This window comes from Phocoena sinus, chromosome 12 (assembly GCF_008692025.1).
Source record: "Phocoena sinus isolate mPhoSin1 chromosome 12, mPhoSin1.pri, whole genome shotgun sequence".
NCBI lineage: Eukaryota > Metazoa > Chordata > Mammalia > Artiodactyla > Phocoenidae > Phocoena > Phocoena sinus.
In genome coordinates, this window is record NC_045774.1 from 78,472,000 (window position 1) to 78,490,606 (window position 18,607).

At 41.6% G+C, this 18,607-nt stretch overlaps 1 protein-coding gene across 2 annotated transcripts in view; it reads left to right on the forward strand.

Moving 5' to 3' along the window:
* IMPG1 (interphotoreceptor matrix proteoglycan 1) overlaps positions 1 to 18,607 on the forward strand; it is a 90,668-nt gene that overhangs the window by 27,829 nt on the left and 44,232 nt on the right. For both annotated transcript variants that reach the window (XM_032651512.1, XM_032651513.1), the window contains 6 exons: positions 1,093 to 1,245; positions 8,020 to 8,078; positions 11,145 to 11,165; positions 12,510 to 12,757; positions 14,158 to 14,234; positions 15,216 to 15,298. In XM_032651512.1, coding sequence (XP_032507403.1) covers positions 1,093 to 1,245; positions 8,020 to 8,078; positions 11,145 to 11,165; positions 12,510 to 12,757; positions 14,158 to 14,234; positions 15,216 to 15,298 — 641 coding nt within the window. The remainder of the gene's footprint in view (positions 1 to 1,092; positions 1,246 to 8,019; positions 8,079 to 11,144; positions 11,166 to 12,509; positions 12,758 to 14,157; positions 14,235 to 15,215; positions 15,299 to 18,607) is intronic.

The window sequence follows — 18,607 nt, forward strand, 5'->3', positions numbered from 1 at the left end:
GCTGGCCATTCTCTCCGGGCTTTAGGCTGCGTGACTGTAGACTTGATGGAACTGTTGCTATGAACAAAGAATCTGAACGTTTTGTCTTTCTCAAAAATACTGTTTCCTCAACAGTGAAAACTGCTGTTGCAAAAAGTTATTGAGAAACATATTCACTGCAAAATATCTAAGACAACTCCAGTCTGCCTTCTCTCTTTTCTCACATTACCTGTGCCCCGTCTCCTTCAAAGTCTGCTATAGGTCCCTCCTTCTCCTGTAAATATCCCCTGAATATTTTAGTTCACATTCACCATATCCTCCCGTTAACATCCTTTTCACCACCCACATCTGTATTTATTCTTTCATTCAGCAAACATCGGGCCATGCACTAAAGATACTAAGGTAAACAAGACTCAGTCCGGTCCTTCAAGGAATTTATAGTGCAAATAAGGGCAACAAAATAGCCTAAGTGCTATGATTGAAGACGGCCGATGTACAGACAAAATAACAGGCTAGGACAGGTTGCTGAGGATGTGACCCTCCTTGTCATGGATATTCACTGAGAGTTTTGTGCAGAAATGGTCTCACGTTTTTTGCTTTGAGGGACTCAATGAAGTGTGAGAATCACACTGGATTCAAGGAGATTTTATATGGGGTGACAAGATTACCATATTTAAAAAAAACTTCTAGGTGAGTGTATCAGAGGTACCAAATGAGCGATTCAGATGTAATTTGCTAGTGCAAAGGTTCAGAGAAGGCAAAGATTTCTACCCTAGATGGCAGAGGAGATGTTTTTTTAAATGAACCAAAGGATATTGGTAAAAAGTAAACAAGCGTGTATGTGTGTGTGTGTGTGTGTAAATGCTTTCATGAAGAGCACACAGTCATAAAATGATGGAGTTCTCAAGGATTCTACATAATTAACTCATCGGAGCTTTGATACTCCGCGAAATGCAAAGGCCACTGCTAGTTAATAGGACTTTTATTCTAGAAGCACTTAAGGCTTCATAACCCACTTCCTGAGACGGTATCAACATATTTTATACAATGGAACCATGTGCTTGTGATTTATATTAACAGAATCCCTTCTTTTTTTTCTTAACTCTAACCCAGGAGAGGGAAGTAGAATTCACTGATGCTGCTGAGCATGTACTAGAGCAGAAGGTGGAGCTAAGCATCTCTCTGGCAAAGCAGAAGTTCAAGGAAGAGCTCACCGACTCGCAGTCCCCGTATTACCAGGAGGTTGCAGCCAAGTCTCAGCTTCAGGTGAGGAGTGAACCCCCCTCACACAACCAGAGCCCAAGGCAGGACTCGGATCTGGGAGTCAACAGCACAGAAGTCCTCTTGACTCATCTTCCTGTGACCAGGCGTTCTTTTCATTTTTTTATTTATTTTTATTTTTTTTAACCTTTTGACCCCCTTCACCCATTTCTCCTACCTTCCACCCATCTCTACCTCTGACAGTCACCAGTCTATTTTTTGTATCTATGAGCTTGGTTTCGGTGGGGTCTTTTGGTTTGTTTTTAGGTTCCACGTATATGTGAGATCATTCAGTATTTGTCTTTCTCTCTCTAACTTAATTCACCTAGCATAATGCCCTCGAGATCCATCCATGTTGTCGGAAACGGCAAGATTTCATTCTTTTTATGGCTGAATAATGTTGCGTTGTGTGTGATGTATTCCACCTTCTTTATCAGTTCATCCATTGGTGGACATTCAGGTTGTCTCCATATCCTGGTTATTGTAAAGAATGCTGCAAGGACCGTGAATCTTTTCAAATTAGTGTTTTCATTTTCTTCAGATAAACCCCCAGAACTGGAATGAAGTCGAATTGCTGGATGATATGATAGTTCTATTTTTAATTTTTTGCAGAATCTCTGCACTGTTTCGATAGTAGCTGCACCATTTACATTCCCGCCAACAGTGCACAAGGGCTCCCTTCCCTCCACACCCTCTCCAGCACTTGTTATTTTTAAAAGGCATGGCATTCTTCGTGGGTGATAAGTGGAAGAACTTATATGGTCCACATCATCCGTCACTAAATCAAGACACTACCCCAAGATGGCTCTTCCATATCTGACCATCATCGCAGCTGCTTGTTCCTGGTTAATTTAAAAAGCTCTTCATTCCCTGCAGGATAAATCCAAACTGTCATGCTGAACTTGGCATTTATATGCCACGATCAGACTCCTGCCTTCCTTTCCAGCCTCGTCTTCACACCAGTTCTTTACCATCCCCCTCTTTACACTCTACTTCCCAGAATGCGAACTGCTTGCGAATCTCTTCCTACCTTTAGTCTTTACATGTGCTGCCTTCTCTGTCTGGAATGCCCTTCCCTGAGTTGCATTTTACAAACTTCGTCATGAAATGTTCTCTCTACGCATCCTGGGTTCAGTGCCTCTCCTCTGGGCTAACACCCGGTGCCCACTGTTGTCACAGCACTTGTCACCTTGTCTTGAGATTGTTTGTTTACAAGTCTATGGCTTTCATGGTCTCCACTCCTCTCTGCTCTCCGGCCACACTCACTGCCATGAGGGCATGAGCTTCCCCTTGAGGGCAGGAACTGCTTCTTTCATCTCTGCTGCTTACCTCCTAATGCAGAGCTTGGGATGCAGTTAACTACTCAGTAACTGTTCGTAGAAATGCAATTGAAATTAGAAGCATCCATGAGATTATGCAACCATGAGCTACATTTATGAACAGCCTGGGTGCCCAAGCATCTTAGCGTGGCCAGGGAAAAACAGGCATCTGGTTCTCATACTTGGAAAATTCAATGCTTTCCTCCTCTCAGCTGGAGAGGAGATGAATAACAAAAACGTTCTCAACCTCCAACCTCTCCCTGCATCAGTATTCAGTCAATAAAATGTAAAGAACCTTTTCTATGAACTTCAAAGAGAAAGCATCAGGTGGGATATTTATGAACCAGAGAAGTACTTAGACATGGATTAGTAGATAGAATGAATTAAAGAATTGTCTGTTAACTTTTCTATCTGTTCTTTGAAATATTCTTTTCAACAAATCCTTAGGCTAGTCAGAATATCTTAAAATTGGATAATTGACCATGGACTGTCTTCACTGACCTGTTGTTAATTTTCCAAGCACCTAAAACAACCTGATGTAAAATAATGCAAAGAAATCGTAACTTTTTAAAATCTGAGTTTTAGTCTTGTTTCTGCCCAAGAATTAGCCATGAGAATTTGGGGGTCACGTCCCTGACCTTGATTCCTCATTTAGAAACTAAAGAGGACCTCGAAGTGCCTTTCCAAATCCAAAATGCTCTGTATCGAAATAGTAGCACTGTTCTTAACGTTTTATATATATTAACGGGATTTTTTACGGGATTCTATACTTAAAGTAAAATCACTTCTCTTTTTGACAAGTGAAGATACTGAGGTGCAGGGAGATTAATTAATACACCCAACAATGTCACACCTATTAACTAGCAGAGCCAAGATTCAGACCCAGGCAGCCTGGCATCAGAACCCCTGCTCTTAACCACTAGGCTATACTTTCTATTTTTCCCAAATAAATATGCATGGAGAAAGGATTTTTGGATCAGCAAATGAACATGCCTCTTCTAGCCTCTGAAAAATTTATCAACCAAAGAAGAGCATGTCTTGCTGGATCTTGTTCCAGAGACCATCACATCAGTCTTGCTGGCTCCATTTACATGGTCACTGGAGCCCCTCTTCTCAGCACATCTGTTCCCCTTCCAGGCACCTGAGCAGTCCGACCACCCAGCAGCTGCCATGAGACAACCAGCCAGCCTCACCACAGCCCAACACTCGCATTAGCTCAGCCATTCAGGCCTAATCAGGAATTAATGGCTAGTGCTTTGCAGTAATTTAATTTCCACAATAAAGTTAATGACCAATTTAATACAAATGTCAAAAGGAATGCTTAGTTGTTGTCCGAATGCTTTCTCCTGTGCAAACATCCAGGAGAACTCAACACGGCTGCCTTTTTTTTAACGGACAAGCCAGCAGAATCAGGAAGGCCTCTGCGCATTTCACATTATTAATAAGGTTAACTGGGCACTTAATTGGCAATTCAGTGGTTAGCCGCTCCATAATCAGAAGGTCTCCGGAAGATAGGTGAGCAGAATTAGCTGAAGGCCTTTGTCATCGCCTCCTTAGACGCCTTCTGCACCCTCCTAATCAAAGCTGATTCTTAATCAGTCACAGCCAGGTTCACAGAGAGGACACGGGACCAGCAGTCAATCCCGTCCGCAGGAGCCGGGGCTTAGGGGCTGCTCTCCCCGCGAGGCTCCCTGCTGCGCACGTTGCAGTTCTGTGTGTGATGGATTGCTTTCAGATGTGTAACGGCATCACTGGTATCCTGGACCAGAAAGATGGACAAGTCAAGGGTCTGAACCTTGAGCTCCAGAACCTGCACCATGCCAGGTGCTGTCACTGGAATGGCATTTGGGGGCACAGATGCCTTGTGGCCCCAAAGCCATTTGTCACAAGGCCTCCACTGAGCTTTCCCACCTGCCCCTGTAACAAAGATCAGCTCTGCGGAAACTGGCTTCCTCTCTCACCTCTATTAAACCCACCGTGAAGTGGGAGTGGAGGCACGGAAACTTATTACCCAGGCCCCCTGCCCTTGACCTCTCTGAGGACCTTCATCTTGTCCTTCCCCGCTGAAGTCTGTCAAAAACAACTGACTGGGGCTTCCCTGGTGGCGCAGTGGTTGAGAGTCCGCCTGCCGATGCAGGGGACACGGGTTCGTGCCCTGGTCCGGGAAGATCCCACATGCCGCGGAACGGCTGGGCCCGTGAGCCATGGCCGCTGAGCCTGCGCGTCCGGAGCCTGTGCTCCGCAACGGGAGAGGCCACAACAGCGAGAGGCCCGCGTACCGCAAAAAAAAAAAAAACTGACTTAAGGCTTGCTCTGCCTTGCCAGCCTCCATGCCATGTGCCCACTGAGGAAGTAAAAGTAAATCGAGCTTTAAGGAACTGGGAATCCAGTAGAGGTGCCAAAGACTAAGTAAATAAATAAAACAATATTACCAGCTCTCTGCTCACCGTGTCAGGCACTTACTAGTTATTCCTTATGACAACCTTACAATATACGTATTGTTATCCTATTTTGGGTGAGAAGACCAAGATTCAGAGAGATTAAGCAATAAACTCAAGGTCTTGCAGCTAGAAAGTAGCAGAACCGATTTTTTTTTTTTTTTTTTGCGGTACGCGGGCCTCTCACCGTTGTGGCCTCTCCCGTTGCGGAGCACAGGCTCCGGACGCGCAGGCCCAGCGGCCATGGCTCACGGGCCCAGCCGCTCCGTGGCATGTGGGATCCTCCCGGACCGGGGCACGAACCCGCGTCCCCTGCATCAGCAGGCGGACCCCCAACCACTGCGCCACCAGGGAAACCCGGCAGAACCGATATTTAAAGTCAGGTGTGCACAGCCATCTCCTCGTCACACAAAAGCTGAGCTACCTTTATCACTACAGTTGTTACACACTCAGGGAGCAAAACCACTTTTAATACTGGTACAATAAAATATAATTTAGGTGGTAAATCAGTCTGCTGGAAAAAAAAAAAAAAATCCACGATGCACTCCAAAGCCCAATGTAAGTGATTTGGGGATTATCTGTGCGACACTGCTCTAGTCCTTGGCATAGATAATGTAGACTCAGCAGTAATTTTAGATACAGTGACAATGCAGTGGCATATGGATGCATTTAGAGAAAGAAAAGATGCTCTCAACTCGATTAAGCAAAGTTTGCTGAGCCCCTACTACACGGATGACGGTCTGCTACAGACTGGGAGGAAAGGAGATAAAGATGAATAAATAGGACACAATCCCTGAGCCCAGGAAGCATAATCTTAATGAGGAGACAGCATGCCCCTCATGGACTGTTTTACAGGACGTATGGCAATAAGTTCTAGAACAGTAGGGAAAAGAAATAATGGAGCCTGACTTGGGGGAGCTACAAATGCTTTTCAATAGAGATGTTGAGCTGTCTTTGAATGATGGCGTGGGGGAGGCAGTCAATGAGCAGAAGGTAGGAGAAGTTGCATTGGGGGCTAAAGGGGAGAAAAGGTCACAGAAGCCTGGAGGAAGTACGTGTCATATTTGGGGAGACACAGGAGTTAGTCTAGTGTGACCAGAGGACACGATATTGGCCGAAGGGGTCAGGATGGCAGGAAGTGCAAATGGAAAGGTACTTGGAGGGGCAGATTGTGGAGGGTCTTAAATATCATTCTAAAGAATTGGACCTTATTCAGTAGGCACTGCAGCCCATCACAGGATTTTTAGTGAAGGGCAACAGATAGGGAATGATTAACTTGGGAAGAAAGTGTAGTCAAGGGGACATCTTCCTTCGCCCACCCCAGCACACCCCCAGAACCCATTTCCCTTCCCTCCCCCTACACACATCCAGAAAACCATTCAGCAGTGTCAGAGGGGAGACAGGGAGGATGTGCCTGCCATGGGAATATGAAGAACGTGGTAGAAACAAAAGTCATGTGGGATTCAGACTCGCAGGCATTGGTGACTGGACAGCAGGAGCACAGAGGGAAGGCGTGTAGGGTTGCTGGAGTCTCTGGATGGAAGACCAAGTGTGTTCGTGACCCTGACCGAGATAGGGAGCCTGGGAGGAAAGGCAGATCTGGAAGGAAGAGATTCACTGTGGTTTGGGCGTATTTAGTTGGTGGCAAAGTTGGGATTTCCATGTGAAGAACTCCAAGCTGCATCTCAGGTGATTGTGGAAGATCCCCCAACGAGAGGCAGAGGGGAGTGGGTGCAGGGAAAGGGGGACAGGGTGGGCCCTCCCTTCAGTGCTTTACTACTAACTGCTATCACTTCCTCATGGTCTCTCTTGCCTCCCTGCCTCCCACGAGTGAACTGGATGGGGCAGAGCCCATTTCCATGGTGATGTGTCCTGAGAGCCTAGCACAGAACCCACAGCAGAGCTTCCTGCGTACATGGGAGCGTGTGTGCAATGAGGGGCTGAGAATGCAGACCTGCAGAATCCTTACAGCTGAGGGAGAGGGTGAAGTCAGATATAGGATGGAGGGAAGGAGACTGAGAAAGTGGCCAGAGAGATAGAAAAAGAACCCGAGAAAAGCAGGCCCTCTGTGGAAAAGGAGTGGAAAGTGCCCCTGGGTTTGGAGAGGACCATCCTTGCTGGGGGAACCCAGAGGCAGAAGCCAGGCTGCCGTGGATCTGGGAGCCATTGAGTACTGCAATAGTAAACTGTTCTGATCACACACCTCATGAGCAATATGAAATCAAGAAAGTGTAAAGTCCACATAAATCTAAGAGCAAAACTAATAAGATTAGAGTTTGCTTCTACCATTTTTTTTTACTCATTCTTTTTTTTTCAATTGAAAGATGGTTGCCGTACAATATGGTATGTTACAGGTGTACGATACAGGGATTCACAATTTTTAAAGGTTTTACTCTATTTATAGTGTTATAAAATATTGGCTATATTCCCTGTGTTGTACAATGGATCCTTGTAGCTTATTTTATACCTAATAGCTTGTACTTAACCCCTTACCCCTGCATTGCCCCTCCCCCTTCCCTCTCCCCACTGGTAGCCGCTAGTTTGTTCTATCTGTGAGTCTGCTTCTTGTTTGTTGTATTCACTAGTTTGATGTATGCTTCTACCATTTTATTTAGGTACAGCAGCCAGTTTGACTTTAATAATCCCTTTAACATTACAGATGTTTTCCGAATCATGTAATTCAATTCAGAAAATATGATCATTACTCTGTGTGTATAAATAAAAATACTGTAGCTGAAAAAGTTTCTTCCAAATACCACCTTAAAATTATTTCATATTTTATGTAAAGTAACCAGTAAAGCAGGTCAGAACTACCCAATTACAGCTTTTAAATAAATAGCAAAACACTTTCCTCTGGGTTTTAGAAATAAATGAGAACAAAAAGTTTGGCCTCAATCGTTACTTCAATTTTCCATGTTCACTTTTTTCCCCTAACTCATCAAAAGTGTTTAGGCTTTCTCAGTTAGATAAGATATGACCCAGTAGAACCAAAGAGTATTTCATAAATTTCTTTCTCTCTGCAGATGCAAAAGGTATTTAAGAAACTTCCAGGATTCAAAGAAATCCATGTGTCAGGATTTAGGTAAGAGAATCGGACTCCTCAATTTTTAACTTTCTTTCTCGCTATCCCCTTTTAAAAGCAATGTCATGAGGATTTTAAGGTCACTTTTACCCCAATTGTTTAGCTCCGCCAAGTCCTGAAATCTGAATACATTTCAGATGAAGGAGTTGTCTAATTAAAACATGACTCTAGGTGATTTTTAAGGAGTAACACAGGAGCCGACCTCCTTCCTTCCTCCGGATTCAGAAACACCACAAGGACAATGTCATTTACCAAACCTCTTAGGAAAATCCCTCAGCAGAGACAGATCCAGAAAAGTAGCAATTAGTTACCTTGATGTCAATTGCCTGGTTTCCTATCCAGTGCTAAGTGCCGTCATTGTTTAAGCAAATCAAGTTGATCCTAGGGAGACACGGGAAACTAATCAAAAGTGGTACCTATAGGGGTAAGAGAATTGGGTAGACAGGGATGGGGATGGAACTATTAATACCTGTTTTATCACTTTGATGCCTGACTGTACTTTTATACCGTTCTGATGTCTGGTCCATAGTAACGTATTACCATGCAAAATTTATAAAATTGAATATTTAAATAGAAGACATGAAATAAAATAGTGCCACGCTAAAGCAGGGTTCCGTCGTGTTCCCACAGCTTTCCCATAAGCAGGCCTACATCCAGTAGCATCTCAATATTCCAATGTGGGTTCAGGAGTTTTGGCAAGACTTCTGCATCTTTCTTTTAAGTTCTCACCATTCAAAACATCTACAAGGGGGATCATAATGTATTTTTTTTAACTGTGCCACAGGGCATATATCAGCCCTGGTGTGAGCAGAATGAGATCCCCTGCACTGAGGGGGATTTGTAAAACGGGAGGACAGGCCTCTCTCGAAGTTCCTCCTGGCCTGTCACCATCTGTTGTCTTAAAGCAAGAAGGTCCACAGGGTGGGTCCCACATAATCACAAAGAACAGTTGTGTAGGTGGGGGGCTCCACCCATTTATTTCTCTCGAAGCTATCAGGCCCCTCTGATTTGTGTAATTTCAGAGGAAGGACATGTTGAACCATGAAAGTAACAACAGATGAAACCCTTAACATTTACCAAAGCAGACTCATTTTTCTTTATTTCAAGATGCTGCTCCACAGTACTCCATGTGAAATCAGATGGATTAGAGAGAAATAAAAGGTGATAGGAGAATACTCTGCATAGATGCAAGGTCTTCTGGATAGACCACTGCAGTTAAAGAATAAATTTTTAATTTAAACCTGAAGGAAAGGATAGGAACAGTTCTCTCGGTGAATGTTCAAATGCTCATTATCTCCTCTCTTCAAATAAATGAAAAACTAATAATAATTTAAAAAATCTGTTTCAGAAGAAAACCAAAATGTTAGGGGATGAAATTTTGCAAGGTAAATATTTTAAAGTTATTAGATCCTCTGAAACTGCATCTTTCCCATGTGCTTTTCTCTGTAAGAGTTTATCCTTCTTTCTGTCAAGGATGCTTATAAAGTATATTTGATCATATGATTTGCATTATGATTTCCATTATGTTATGTAGACTTAGTCTCCCAGAAAACATTTTGACCCCCGAATACACACATATAAATAAATACAATAAATAATATGCTTATGAGTGTGGCAAACTTTTAATCATGAAAAACAATGCTCAGAATATTGTAAAGTAAACTTGTTATGAAGGAAATTGCTTTCTCATGGAGCCAGATCCTCCCACAGAAGACCTAAACTCCCAGGAGTCTCAAGGTACCCTCCTTCTATGAGCTCACTCTTATAAAACCTGATCTACAATTAAACAAATACTTTTATATCAGTGACCTCATCTGATTCCTGTAACACAACTGGGAAGAAGTTAGAACATCTATTATTAACACGGTTATAAGGAGGAACATTAAAGGTTCCACTTTAAATATTGCTTTATCTCTTAAAGCAAATATGAGAAACTATTAACAATCATTCAATCTAGCTGGAGGGTATATTTCTTCACAAACGTGTACACAGCTATCCACAGCAGCTTCATTTGTATTAGCCAAGAACTGGAAACAACCCGAATAGCCATCAGCAGAGTCGTAGATAAACAAATTGTGGTATATTCTTACCACAGACTGCTACTCAGCAAAAGAATGAACTACTGGAATACACAACAACATAGATTCATCTCAGAACAATCACGTGGAGTGAAAGATGCCCTCAAAAAGGAGTATGATATAATTTCATTTGCATTTAACTCTCGATAATGCAAACTAGTCTACAGTGAGTGAAGACAGATGAGCTTCTAGACTAAATTCACGTTATGTGCCCAGGGAAGTCCAAAACGTTGTCGCCAGTCTGGTGACCAAATGGCCTTTTTTTCTGGCACAAACAGGTGGTGGTGTGACAAAATGAGCCCAGGCTATGGTCTTCCAGGCCAGGGTTGGAATCTCGGCTCTGCTACTTTTCCACTGACAGCTTTCCCTCTCTCTGCATCTTCCCTTATCTATAAAATGGTGATCGTGTAGTTGAAAAGATTAAATGAAGAAGCATGTAAACTGCGTGCAACAGACCACCCACTCGGTAAAGAGGGGTTTGCTTTTCCTGCAACCTGTTGCGTGGTGAATTGTTCCATCCCCTTAAGGCTTACTGATTAAAGCAATTCAAAAAACAGTCAGCAAAACTCCAGTTCCAGTGTCTGGTCTCAGAAAAATTACCTTCAGGAAATAAACTAAGGGGATGAGAAACCCATTTATAAAATACTTTTTAAAACAACTTCCTGGCACCAGCACCCCACTGAAAACCTAAGATGTATAGGATATATTTGAAGCCTCTGTAAAAGGAATATAAGGAAATCAAAGAGTTTAAGTACCTAAAATCTTTGAACTAAGGCTCAAATCCTAATAAGAAACATCATAGAATAATGTTTACTTCCTGAGATCCATATGGTTCTCAAAACTTCTATCCAAAGTCTGATGGCTCTGAACCAACATGGGAGACAACGAAACTTTTTTTTTGTATGTGATTGATTCATCAAATGTCTCAATAAATTTCATGAAAATTCTTTCTCCCTTGCATGTTCCCGTTGTGTATGATGACATGAAGACCAAAGAAAGAAAGAGATGGGTAATTTGAACTTTTTTTTTTAATGTTTTGAAATATAGTACATTTCCCCACACACACACACGTTTGTGCTAAAACTCTTGCAGATTATTTTTACGTATATAGTCTGGGATAAGCCAGTGTCTTTTTATTGGTGTCTTATTTAAATGGGAGTATTTGACCAATTGCTCAGTAGTAGAAAAGAACCCTCAAATCAAAGTCACTATGTGGAGAAGCAGGTAAACAGTGACCTACCTGATCAGCGAAAGTGTGTTCTGTACAACTCAAAAGCTTTTCAAAAGAAAAACTTAAAAACACCTATCTGTGATGCAAGTGTGTTTCAACAATTTCTTAAATGTCATTTGTGACGGGAAGTTGTCGGTCTGGATACACACTTGTGCATGCAAGCCGCCTAAGTCTGTAATAAAGCAGAGGAACTAATTTGCCACTTGGTTCCCAGGTCAGTGTGAATGGGGAAAGGGCACACTGTATCTAGCTTGGCTCCTGTAATTGGGGAAGTAACCGACTGTAGACTCTGATTGATCGTGTGACCCGAAGAACTGCCGAGAATACACATTATCGGTTCCTGTGGCCTTTAAAACATTTTTGTATCCCTCTGTGCGGATTTATGGCATAAACTAAGAGGTAAAACCTGGTCCTAGAGGACAGAGCTAGAGAGGATCCCATTTCATGTTTACATGAGTAAAGGTGCTGATTCAATAAATATGATAACAAATACAGTTAATCATGAACTACTTCCCTTTCTCTTTTCTCACATCTTCCTTCTAAGATGTTATTTTAAAAGCAACTTGAGGGAACAAGAGATTATGTTTAATATAGTGCTGTATTTTTTAATTAAAAAAATACTTCTTCAAAAAAGTAGATAAGAAATAGCCTTGAGAACTGAAGCTTTGACTTGGCTAAAACACATACATATTTTTGTCCACCTGCTATATCCTACAAGAGGCTACTTGTAGGAAAAGAAAAAAGATAATTCATCCTTCTTGCTGATTGGCACTTATAAGACCACGAAAACACTGATCAATACCAGCAGCTCTTGACAATTAACTTTTTCACAAAGACCTGAAGTGAAAATTTATGGTCACTTGATCCAGTTAATAGTCTCTCTTCAAGCTGGATTTCAGTCCCATCATACATTCTATTTCAGAGCTGAAATATATGTCAATTCTTTTTCTACCTTTCAGATTTCTGACAAACACTGAAATTAGTTCCAAGTGTGTGATATTCATTAAAAGTCCCTCAGGAAAGAGGTTGAAGCTGTCCTGAAGCTTTGTAGCCACATAGTGATTCTCTTTATAAGGCATGTAACAATGGCTTTGGATGTGATGTGTCCTCTGCGATCTACAGGTCAAGCTCTACAGAGATGCAACTTACAGCCATCTTTCAGAGAGACAAAGCAGAAGCAAAAAGCCCTGCAGGTGACCTCCTGTCTTTTGATTCCAACAAAATTGAAAGTGAAGGAGACCTTCATGGAACGATGGAGGAAAACAAGCAAATGGAAATCTACCCCACAGCTTCAGACCTCAGAAAGCTGATCAGCAAAGCACTGGAGGAAGACCAGTCCTCGGATATGGGGTCAATTCAGTTCACTGACGGTCAGTGGGTGATTTCATAGTTCTGAGTTTATCCTCATCCTGACAGAGAGATGAGGAGGTGTGACTGTCTCCTGGTCACTGTCACTTTAACTTGGGTCCTGTAGAGTCAGTCATTTCGGTGACAGGCCAGTCACAGATGGTTATCATTTCTGTCTTTCCTCACTGCCCCCTGGTCTCCTTTGGTGACCACTTCACACCAAAAATAGCTCTAGGGAAGCCAAGAGGCTCAGCTCAGCCCAGCTCGACCACAGTCAACCAGTGGAACCCAGGTGGAGAGAAGAACCCGCGGAGAGTTCTGTTCCCCTGGCACAGCCCAGATTCCCTCATCTAGTAAATGGGTCAGGTTCCAGATGGCACATTTGAATTCGGATAATTTGAAAAGAGTTTCATAAAGGGACTATTTATAAAGGTTTCCCTAATGCCCGGAGGACTAGGACAGTTCCCCAGGGCTAGAAGCACCAAGGCCCCACTACTACCTCCAGGCCTGAAGGACTGCTTAATGATCTAAGCCATCCCAAAGACAGGGAGCAAGGAACCACTGATATGGTCCATATAAGTCAACCTCGCATGGCAGGGAGTAGTGGGGAGAGAAGAGCATGGATCTAAAGAAATCAACAGCTAATCAGGCTCACTCAGGGTCCTCAGAGGGGGCCCTGGAGGGACCCAGGAGCCTGGAACTCTTCACCCAGTACTCTTGGCATAATAGATGGGCACTAGAAATGCCATTTTAATGTGACATGGCATGAAACTGGCATTCTCTGTCAGTTCTGTTTCTGTAGTTTAGAGAGTCAAACTCAACTCTGGAAAACTTTACAAAGATCCCTTGGGATGAGATGTAGGGTGTGCCACTAAAGTCAGTAAACATTAAAATCCTCTTGGTTCACTTTTGAATTTCTAGACAAGGAAAGTTCAGTGAAAACTTCAGACTCACCTCTGAGAGCATCTGGTACTCTGGGCTGGTCTCTTGGTTGAACCCTTTGGGGTAATCTGAGAATTGGGCTTCAGGGTATAAGTAGGACTCGCAAGGACTCACATTCGGTCCTTGGTTCCAGTATTTATTTTAGCCATTTCTTTCTTTGTCAACTTAGCTATATTTTTGTCCCCACGGACCTAGCCAATCAGTTGGCCTGCTTGGTCCAAATGCGTACAACAAAGCTAAACACCCTAAAAATCCACCTTAATAACTGTTCTTATCCCAGAGACTTGCAAGATGCACCCCTTGCATGCATCCTTCAGCAGATTACTCAGATCAATGACCACTAGCGCATCTGATTTCTTGATGATTTGTTGTACCACTCCTTAAGAACCGATTATCGCCACATTTCCCAGCCTTCACTGTTTTACTGCTCCAACCACAAAAGAAAAAGAAACACTCAAACCTTGTGATTTTTTACCCACAGAAATTGTTGGGTCTTTGCCAGGTCTTGATCCTGACACCCAATCGGTGCTGCCCACTCTCCTCGCTGATATCACAAAGGTGAGTTTGTTGTTCTTCTGTCCTTCAAATAGGAACAAAGCCTCGAAATCTTCCATCAGAAAAAGTCAGCTTAAGGACTGAACAGAGCAAGATCCCCTCTGCACTGCTAAATAGAATTCTTTTCTGAATCTAAAAAAGAATGAATATATGTAGAACCGATTCACTTTGCTGCACACCTGAAACTAACACAACACTGTAAAGCAACTACACTCAAGAAACAAATAAATAAAATTCTTTTCTGTTTTTTACAGGCAGTACTTGCTTACCCACTTCCACTATCTGTATTAATAAAATATAATACAACTTGCATTTCAAATATCCTTAAATTCAAAGTTTCCTTCAACATAGTTAGAGCTCTGTTTCAATTAGAGTCAGGAATTGCCATTTTTGATAAAACAAATACATGTTCGTGAACTGAAAAAATACTTAAAGCAGAATATATTATTTGACTTTCTGAAATAAATATAACATAAAGATACTTTATAAGTTTGTCCTTAAGTCTTAAGGTCTTATCTATATATTTTATGGGGGTTTTTAAGGATAAATTAATAACTTAGGAAGTAAAAAATAATGAATTCAGTAATAACTTTTGTATTTCATTTAAAGCTATGTTCATTTAATTTATGCCAAAAGTTGTCACTACGGTGTTCATAAGTGGAAGCGCTAAGCTTTATTCCCTTTTTAAATAAAAAGGTTCATAAGTTCGAATATGATTGACACACGTTGCAAAGTATTTTGGGTATCAGTTAACCCTATACAGGCAGACTCAGCCACGAGATCGTATTTTACTACTGTATCAATGCATGTTTTCCTTTCACAACATGTTTCTGTATCAGAACCTACAACAGAATCCACAATAGATTCAAGTCAACTACGAAATGATTTGCTTAAATTTAAATGAAAAGAAAAATACAGAGTATAACCCTTCTCATATACAGAGAAATGTCCCTTGTCAACATCTGTCCTAAATTCCTCCTTCAGGTTGCTACTCTGAGTCCAGAACTTCCTCTTGGTCAACCCATGCTGGAGACAGTGGACAGAGCAGGACAGAGTCTACCTGGTGAGTTACTTCCCACAGGGTCTGTGTTGGATGATGACATCCTCTTTGAGGAATCCATCTATGACACTATCTCAAAGACCAGTGATAAAGTCATCCCCCACCCAGGAGAAGGTTGGGTCCCACCACTGTTTCCAACGGAAGAGCTGTCCACTGAACCACCTTCTTCTAAAGAGGTGGTCACCCTCAGCATCTTTCCCTCAGCTCTCATCCCCAGTCCCACAGAGAGAACTGATAGCCCTTTCCTGACGGATCTGGTGAAAGAAGCTGAAACCAAAGCAGTACCAACCGCTGCCCACTCAGAACAGCCATCTCAACTGAGCTTCAAACCTGAGAGTCTGTCAGGACAAGGTGGGTCCTAAGGCCCACGTCCATGACAAGGGGCTATGGTGACAGAGGATTGGGCTCTTACAATCAGCCTTTGTATTCCTATTCACCATATACAGGCTGACCCCCGATACTGTCTGTTCTGCTATGTGTGTCTCTTTAGTGCCAATTAGCACACGTGTAATTGGTCAATAAGGATGTCAGTAAACATCGAAATCCTCCTAGTTCACTTTTTAATTTTTTGTTTTACTTTTTAATTAAGTAACTTATTTTTTTTAATTGATGTATAGTTGATTTACAATGTTGTGTTAATTTCTGCTGTACAGCAAAGTGATTCAGTTATACATATATATACTTTCTTTCTCATATTCTTTTCCATTGTGGTTTATCACAGGATATTGAATATAGCTCCCTGTGCTATACAGTAGGACCTTGTTGTTTATCCATTCTATATATACTACTTTGCATCTGCTAACCCCGAACTCCCGATCCATCCCTCCCTGACCCTCCTCTCCCTTGGCAACCACAAGTCTGTTCTCTCTATCTGTGAGTCCATTTCTATTTCATAGATAGTTTCATTTGTGTCATATTTTAGATACCACATATAAGTGATATCATATATTTGTCTTCCTCTATCTGACTTACTTCACTTAATATGATAATCTCTAAGTCCATCCATGTTGCTGCAAATGGCATTACTTCATTCTTTTTTATGACTGAGTTGTATTCCATTGTGTATATATACCACATTTTCTTTATCCATTCATCTGTCAATGGACATTTAGGTTGTTTCCATGTCTTGGCTATTGTGAACAGTACTGCTATGAACATAGGGGTAGATGTATGTTTTCAAATTATAGCTTTGTCTGGATATATATCCAGGAGTGGGATTGCTGGATCATTTGGTAATTCTATTTTTAGTTTTCTGAGGTTCCTGGTTCACTTCTGAATTTTCAAGAATGTTTACTTTTGAGGCAATAGGGTCAAACTTTCTCACAGTTAAAGAGGAAATCTTTATCAATATATGAAGACCTTATGAAAAAAAAGTGAATATTCTGCAGAAGAGTCTTTTTTTAGTTCAAGAAGTAGTGGATATAGTGGCTCTAGGAAACTCTGTGCTTCCCTCTTTATACAGCTCCCCGGTGAAACTATAAGTAAAAATCTCTTTAAGGAAGCAATAACCCCAGGATATAAGGCTGTTAAGGATGCTCTGTGATTCTAAGTGGAAATGTCAGGGAAGATTTTTTGTGGCTGATATTTTTCATAGAGCTGTTTCCGTTTTAGTTAGGGCTCTTTACAAAATTCTATGGGTTTTGGTGGTCTACCTCATTCCTATTTTCCTCGTGTGAAGTCAGTAGGCAACTTTACTGAGTACAAGTTTTTTCACAAAAACATGTATGGCATGATAGCAGAACCACCTATACAGATTATATTTGGTTTACATGATTACCAGTGACTAAATATTAACTGCATGATACAGTTATCTATTTCTGCATTACAAATCACCCTTCAAGCTAGTGCCTTAAAACAACAATTGCTTATTTTGCCCATAAATCTGAAAATTTGGACAGGGAACAGTAGGGACAGCTGTTTTCTGCCCCATGTTGTGACAACTAGAGTGTCTCAACTGGCATTGAAGATCTTTTTTCAAGAGGGTTAACTTACACAGCTGACAAATCAGTGGTCAGCCAGAGCTGTTGGCTGGAGGCCTCATTTCTCCACTGTGTAGCCTCTCTGAGGGGCTGCTTGAGCTCCCTGTCAGCATGGCAGCTGGGTTCAAGGAGTCATTGTCACAAAAGAAAAAAGTGGAAGGCTCCAATCTCCTCAGGGCCCAGAAACAGTGTCACTTCCTCACATACTAATGGTTAGGCAGCCATAGCGTCCATCTTGATTAAAGAGGAGGGAACATAGACCTTAACTCTTGATGGAAGAGGTAGCAAAGCATTTATGGCCATTGATAATCAACCACAATTCACAACAACCACTCTTTTGACTTTTAAATCACTTAAAAGTTGGTTGGATAAAACAGACCACCTTTTCGTGACATGAATGATATTAAATGCTCACTGGATTCCTTTCCTTCATTATGATATCAAAAAGCCTTATTATAAGATCAGTATTTTGGGTATATTAATAAAAATGATAGTATATCTATGATGAAAGTATTATTGTTTTCAAAATTGCTTTACTGTTTTCATTTTTTGTATACATTCCTTCCATTCATGAATATACCATAGAACACTAAAGCTGGAAGGCCTCTTAGACATACTCTAGTTAAGCTGTATGTTTCACAGGTAAGAAAACCAAGGCTAGAGGTGGGAAGTTCCTTGCTCAAGGTCACACCGTGTAGCTGGTGGCAAAGCCAAGACCGTCGTTCAAGTTTCTTCCACCTATTACACTATGTTTGGCTTAGTAGCCCCATCATTTTAAAGAATATATAGTGCCCCAAACTTGTTTTCTCTCAACCCACAGCCTCTTCTTTCTCTATTTCACTACCTCGTCATTTTTTTTAATAGTCTAGCATTCTGAGTCTTCACAATCTCGCCTTCTAATCACCACAGTTTTCACACAGTTTCACACGTTACAGGGACACAATTTTCACAAAAATCACAGATCTTTTTTCAATTTAGCAGCCTCACGTCCATCTTTATTTTACTACACCGCTGGTACAGGGCTCTTATTGACACTCCCTTCTTTACACTCCTTCATGTAGCTTCCGCAAGATGAGTCATCCTTGGTTCTTAGGTTTTTCTTAATAATTTGTTTATTAAAATCCTGCCTCATTCCCCCAAAAAGGTGATGATGGTTTACAGACTTGTGTGAAATACAATAAGATTTTATTTTAAAGAACTGAAAGAAAAGTGGAAGAAAAGATGAAACAAAGAGAGGTCAGATGACTCTTGGGGTAATGAAAATGTTTGGGAACTAGATAGAGGTGGTGGTTACACAACGTTGTGAATTTTCCTAACACAATTACTGAATCATTCAC